The sequence below is a fragment of the Convolutriloba macropyga genome, chromosome 8 (genome assembly GCF_964194025.1).
Source record: "Convolutriloba macropyga chromosome 8, txConMacr16.3, whole genome shotgun sequence".
Taxonomy (NCBI): domain Eukaryota; kingdom Metazoa; phylum Xenacoelomorpha; order Acoela; family Convolutidae; genus Convolutriloba; species Convolutriloba macropyga.
In genome coordinates this window covers 30,808,075-30,815,151 of record NC_134475.1, presented here as the reverse complement: position 1 = coordinate 30,815,151, position 7,077 = coordinate 30,808,075, and the positions used below count along the sequence as shown (strand labels likewise).

The window sequence follows — 7,077 nt, the reverse complement described above, 5'->3', positions numbered from 1 at the left end:
ACTTTAGCATGACCTGCCATCTGTCCCATTGCAATGGAGGTTCCAACGTCGGTTTTTCCCAAAAGGGCTGGATTCCCAAGATTGCGCGTTCTTTTGTAGCTGACTGCGCCATGTGATAACCCTGACTATAGGGTACAATCGTGCTGTGAATCCACGTAGATTTAGATGTATGGATTCGAGGTGCGAATCCAAGCTTCCAAAGTTAAATGAATTGTTACTTTTAGAATTAGCCACAATCGCGGTGCGAATGTAGGCAAACTAAATCAGGTTGGATTTCTCCTTCAAATCCGCTAGGATTTTGTCTAGTGGAAAATAGATTAGATTGCGAACAACTGAATTCAGTAAGGAGATTCAAAAGAATGAATAGTTGAGTAAAAGTGGGAGGTGTGAACGGTATGAAATAATGACTTTTTAGTCGGCGGTAATTTTTAGTTATGTGAATACTGACTTTTAATTTTACAAGGACAAGTATAAATTAATTAAGTACATTTTAATAAATGAGAACTAAATTAAGGTACAACCGTACCACAGGCTCGTACAAGTATAACTTTGCGTTCTTTTATTTAGAGTAAACATTGATTGATTGGTCAATTGCTCAGGAAGCTATCAAATGGTCAAGTATTCACAATTCAAGTTGGTTTATCTAGCAGTGTTCTTTAACCAAGAATTTCGTCTCTTCGTTGCAACTGATTATACAGGAGTCGAAAACAGAGATTACTGGTAATCTCTGTAAAAGACTCCTGTATAATGGTTCATTTTTGGCGCCACTTCAAATCAGCTACAGAAGCCATCAGACTGCAAGAAATATTGTTTGAAACTGAAAAAAACCTAGATTTTGTCAACTCAAAAATGGTCAAAACTGAAAATTTTTATAAGTTGGGACCGAAATATTGTACTGGACCCCCTGATTTTTGGAAGGGAAAACCTGAGCAACCCGAGGTTATAGCACACGGTTAGGGTAACCTCTAAGCTACTCATGGATTCAACGACCTTTATTGCATAAGTCCCACCTATATGGCTATTAGCACTTATATGGTGCAAAATAGGCATTCTTCGATATTTTGTCATTTCTTAAGTTGTTTATTTTATGATACTTTAAGTGACCATTAAAGGTCAAATATCGTACATTTTAGGTATTTAGAGCTACGTAATAACCATCCGTGTTTTTGTCAATAAAGTAATTGCAGTAATTTGACATTTAGTATGTAAACAATGACCTAAATCACTTTCTTGATTAACCAATCAGAAACAATTAGGGATGATGTTATAAATTTTGTTTACCTGATTATTTATATTAGCCGAGATGATTGAATAGTGAAACTATAGTGTATTCAGAACCACTAGAAACTGTTATCAAGAGCAGTTGGCTCTCAGATTAGACTAAAATTTGATTCTTTAACAACTTTAGTCCTTTTTGCTAAGTTTGCTAGATCTTTCAAGATCTTGCGAGTTTTAAGTTAGTTGAGTTTACTTGACGAGAAGTAAGCAACAGTACTAGCTACTGGTTAAAGCCTTACAAATTTCAGCACGAGATTGAACATAGATTATCACAGAGGATTTTTTGAAATTCAATCAACAAAATTAAAGTTACAGTCTTTTTATACGTCCGACCGACTAATTGTTTGGACGAGATTTTTATTCAATCGAACCCTGTGACGAACCGGGCCGGCGTAAAACTCGAGAACCAGTTTATGATATATCAGTTCCGCTGAGATTCTTGAGCAGCAACAACAATTGTGATAACAAATAGTCATTGCGAGTAAATTGAAAAAAAAAATTATATTAGATTTCTTGGAATAAGTACTGTTTTTTATCTATACTGTTAAGGCATTAAAGACGTTCAATCTTAACGCTCGTTACAGACTTTATTTTTTTGATATTTTTGTTTTGCAGTACTTTTTGGTTGATTTTTGAGCTGTGGCTACTACAAGTATAACTTCGCGTGATTTTTTTTTTAAAATAAACCTTGATTGATTGAGCAACTGCTTTATCAAATGATCATATATTCCGAACTCAAGTCGATATATCTAGCATTATTTTTTAACCAAGAAATTTGTCGCTTCATTGCAACTGATTATACAGGAGTATTTTACAGAGGTTACTCGTAATCTCTGTAAAGGGTCCTGTATAATGAATGGTGATAATAATCAAATAATTGCGAGCAAATTGAATCTTGAAACAAATTTTTTATATTCGAATTCTTGGAATAAGTACTGTTTTTGTCTATTTTGTTAAGACATTAAAGGCTTTCAATCTTAACGCTCGTTAGAGACTTTATTTTTTTTGTTTTGCAGTATTTTTGGATTGATTTTCGAGCTGTGGCTCCTACAAGTATAACTTTGCGTGCTATTTTTTTTAAAAATAAACATTGATTGATTGATCAACTGCTTTATCAAATGATCATGTATTCAAAACCCAAGTTGATATATCTAGCATTATTTTTTAACCAAGAAATTCGTCGGTTCGTTGCAACTGATTATACAGGAGTATTTTACAGAGGTTAGTCGTAATCTCTGTAAAAGTGTCCTGTATAATGAATGGTAATAATAATCAATCCTTGCGAGCAAATTGAAACAAGTTTTTTATATTCTAATTCTTGGAATATGTAATCTGTTTTTGTCTATATTGTTTAGACATTAAAGACTTTCAATCTTAATGCTCGTTACAGACTACAAATTTTTTTTTCAAATTTTTGTTTTGCAGTACTATTTGACTGATTTGCGAGCTTTGGCTCGTTCAAGTTTAACGTTACGTGCTATTTTCTAAATAAACATTGATTGATTGATCAGCTGCACTGGAAGTTATCAAATGAGCATGTATTCAAAATTCAGTTTGATATATCTCGCATTATTTTTTTTACCATGAAGTCTCTTCGTTGCAACTGATTGTACAGGCGTCTCTTACAGAAATTATTCGTAGTCTGTGTAAAAGATTCCTGTATAATGAATTGTGATAATAATTAATCATTGCGAGCAAATTGAAACAAATTTTTTTTTTCGAATTCTTCGAATAAGTACCCTGTTTCTATCTATTTTGTTAAGACATTAAAGACTTTCAATCTTAACGCTTGTTACAGAATACAAATTTTTTGATATTTTTGTTTTGCAGTTCTATTTGGTTGATTTTCGAGCTTTGGCTCCTGCAAGTATAACTTTGCGTGCCATTTTTTTAGATTAAACATTGATTGATTGATCAACTGCTCTAGAACCTATCAAGTGGTCATGTGTTCAAAATTCAAGTTGATATATCTAGCAGCATTTTTTAAACCAAGAAATCCGTCTCTTCGTTGCAACTGATTATACAGGAGTCGTTTAACAAGTTAGTGGAAACTAATTTTTCGGGTTAATACATCTGAAAAACTTCAAGTGAAGAAAGTGTATACCTGAACAGACCAGGTATACTTGCCTCAACTTTTAACGGGGATACTCATAAAAAGTTTACGTTAGTTTACCTGGTCTGTTCATATATACACTTTCTTTACTTTGAACTTTTGTGCAGGTAATCATCTACGGAAAAAGTTTTCCTGTTCACAAAATAAAGCTTGTAAATAATATTATCTATAAATCGATCTTGAAACAACCTCGGTCCCGATTTTCCCTTTATTTTGATTGTTTTCCATATTTGGAATTTAAAACTGCAGTTTGTTTTTTCTGAACAAAAATTTGGTATTTCGCAAATGAACCTACAAAAAAACCAAATAATTCACGTTATTTTTTATTCAGATAAATTGCAATAATTAACATAGCAACCACAATAAACAGATATAAAAGACTTAATACAATACAGATATAAAAGGATATAATCAATTTTTCATAAATTTCGAACTGATTCCAAATCATCGTCTTCGTCATTACTAAAATAATCTTGTTCCATTTCTGCGTTTATTGACAGCGAAAACTCCTCGTTTGCCTCATCCTCGTTGTTATCGTTAATAAGTGTTCGGTCAAGTTCACTTTCTTCCATCTGTCCGTTAAAAGACATTTCCATATCGTTCAGAATGCCTTGTAAGTCTTCCGTTATGCGGTTCATTCGGCTACCGTCTTCATTTAGCCGACCAGTATTGCATGCTAGCTCGTATTCAAGGTCATCCAAAGTCTTTTCATCAGCCGCATCGTCGTCATTATCGTCTTCGTTGTCTGAAAGTTTGTTCAAGTCTAATGAGGTTTCAACACCAAAATTTGGTGGCTTTTCCGTCACCAGGTAAGTATTGGAAAGCGAGGTTAAATGACTTTTCGTGTTATTGCGAGTTGATTCGCGACCCATATTTTCCAGCAGACGGATTTCATTTTCAAACTCTAGAAAATCTTCCTCTGGATTCTGTAACTCGGTTTTCGCTAATTCGTGTTTCTCATTGCTGGGATCCAAATGCTGGGAATCTCGGGTATCTTGCAAACTAGATTTTGGACGCCAAGGAGCTTTTGATTTCTTAATGGTGATCAAATTAGATGTGCTGATATTGTTGCTACTATTACCCCTTATGAAGTGATCTTCAGTTCTACCAAAGTTGGAATTTTCCGTTCCTAGTGTGAACAAATTACCTAAGTCTGAATTTGGAGCTGCAGTTCCACTTTTCGGCAGCTTGGCTATTTCGGCTAATTTCATTGTCGGTTCTCGAGTTAAGCTCATCGCCGAAATTGGCCTCGAACCGGATTGTCCTAAAATCTCTTGTTTCGAATTCTTTGACTTTCTGGTTGATGTTCGGGCGGAGGTTTTCGGAGTTTTAGGCTTGTCTGATCTCTTGGCTGGTGTTTTGCTGGAAATTGGGGTACTAGATACTTTTGGTTGGATATTGTTGAGTTTTGAATTGGCATTTTTCGTCTGAAAAGGCTTTTGTGTCCTGGTACTACTGGTATTATTCTTATCATCTGATTTTCCATTTGATATATTCTCCTTGGGTTTGTCTAAGTCTAAAGTTGCTACCTTCTTTACCTCTGGTGGCTCGAAAATGAAATCAGGTTCTACAACGCTGCATAATGTAGTTTCATTATGATCGCTAAAACTTTCGTTGTCAGACAGTTCGGTTATCTCAATTTCACCTTTTAAACTCAATTGGCGATCGGAATTTTTGGGTGAAAAAAACCGGTTTATGTTCTCCCGAACTTCGGTCATTTCAATCGTCACTTCCTCATTTCTAGGAGTTGCCGCGTCAATTATGTCCGCACCATCGTCTTTCCTACTGGTTGCACGGGAGACCTGATAACTTGCAGGTCGACTGCTTTCACTGTACGACTTCTTGAGTAATAGTTTTTCAGCGTAACTTAAGGACGAATCTTCTTTGAATTTGAATTCGGCTATTACGTCATCTGAGGTTTTCATTTCGAGAGTGTTGTCCGCTCCAATCGCTTTGCTCTGCTTTGGAACACTTTTCTTCACACTTTGAGTGTTGGTTGTCGCTGCCGATTTTTGATTGGTTGAAAATGCGGTTACACTTGGTGCTTTCTGATTGGCTGATCCAGAGTTTCGCCACTCCATCAAAGCTTCTTGAAATGATGCTGCCGAAGCCGCCTCGTCGTATATTTCAGTAGCTATTCCATTATTTGGGATCACGGCAGCCTTGGGCTCTGATTTCTCGACGTTCCTAAACTTGATCCCGTCTTTGGTGAAATTTGAAACGTCGCCATATGCGTCTAAGGACTGTCTGACGGTTTCTGGAACTTTATCAGGATCATAAGGAATGGACTTGTGCTTTTTGGCTTCTCCTTTTAGATGCGTTTTGGCGAAACACATACTGCAAAAGTAATCTTGGCAATCCGGACAAATAACGGTGACGCGTTTTTTAGAACAGCTAGGGCATAAAGGGTTGCTTTCTATTTGTCTAGGGACGTAAGTTCCAGTTAATGGTTTCCGATCCATCATTTTAGCGTAAGCCATTATCTGGTCTGGACCTTTCGGTGGTTCGTCTATTGGAATATCTTTGAGAACTTTAATCCGTTTTGGAAACTGATTTTCTTTCTGCTGATTTTGTTTACTTTTAGAAACAGGAGCAGAACTCATTGTTGAAACACCCGAGGTGCCAGATGTTGACGAGCTTCCGGGATGCGGGTTCCGGGAGGTGGCTGAATTCGATGATGTTCCTCCACCACTACTTCCCCAAATGTTGGCGCTACTAGCTGAAGATGCATTGCTGCTTCGTTCCATTCTGTCACGACTAAGCAGAACTTTCAAGTCGTTCAGTCGTTCTTCCATGTTTTTGCTCTCCTGTTCTAATTTATTTGTTTGTTTACGGGTTTCTTTCAGGGATTTGTTTTGATTTTTGAGCATCATGGATGCGGATTTGGTGCTGGTGTCAAAAGTAGGTAATACACGGTTGTTGTTGTTACTCATTTTTGATAACTGCTTGACGCGTGGTTAATAAGTTCGGATATAACGAATAAAGATTGTCTTGTTTTTAAAATTAAGTGGTTTTTGCTGTACTTGAAATGGTTTAGCTGCATGCGCGTGCATTGAATTGCTAATGCATATTTTAATTGTATGCATAGTATACTGCATTGATAAATCTGAATTGCTTTAAAAACGCACGTGAACGAATTTGATTAATTTGTATTTTGATTGATCACACAGAAAACTCAGTGCAAAAATAATCAGCATTTATTATGCTCTGAAAAGGTTGACAAAAGAACAAATGAAAACGGAAGTGAGAGGTATCATTTTGTGATCTTATCCATTTGTGACCCCCTCTCCCAGCTTCATTGTTCCATGGGCGATCTTTCCCCCCGGCATAGAGATCATGTAACGTATACCCCCCCCCCCGCCCCATCACGGAAAACATACCATAAGGGGGGTACAATATGAAAGACCCCTATTCTGTCACCCAGCATAGTGGGCATGTAACTTACTCCCCCCCCCCTCCATTGCATGTGCCTTTTTTGCATGGTAACGCGCGGCTGTCCCTAAAGTTCTAGATAAGAACACAAACATAAAACAGGGGGAGAAGGGACAAGATTATATCCACTGCATATTCCAACTCCAAGAACAATTTAGATATGCAAAGACATGTAATAAATGACATGTATCATACAAAGGTATGTATGACTTGCTGTTACTTTATGGCCAATACTTTCTATTTGAAAGTCGCAC

At 36.5% G+C, this 7,077-nt stretch overlaps 1 protein-coding gene across 1 annotated transcript; it reads right to left on the bottom strand.

Annotated features, from left to right (window-relative positions):
• Positions 1-3,701: 3,701 nt before the first annotated feature.
• LOC142344679 (uncharacterized) lies at positions 3,702-6,594 on the bottom strand. The gene has a single exon (XM_075396517.1). The coding sequence runs from the start codon at positions 6,322-6,324 to the stop codon at positions 3,811-3,813; it is 2,514 nt and encodes an 837-aa protein (XP_075252632.1). The 5' UTR covers positions 6,325-6,594; the 3' UTR covers positions 3,702-3,810.
• Positions 6,595-7,077: the final 483 nt, after the last annotated feature.

Bases quoted from the DNA above. Each gene is read 5' to 3' on its own strand.
- LOC142344679 (XM_075396517.1), bottom strand. From the start codon at position 6,324: ATGAGTAACAACAACAACCGTGTATTACCTACTTTTGACACCAGCACC.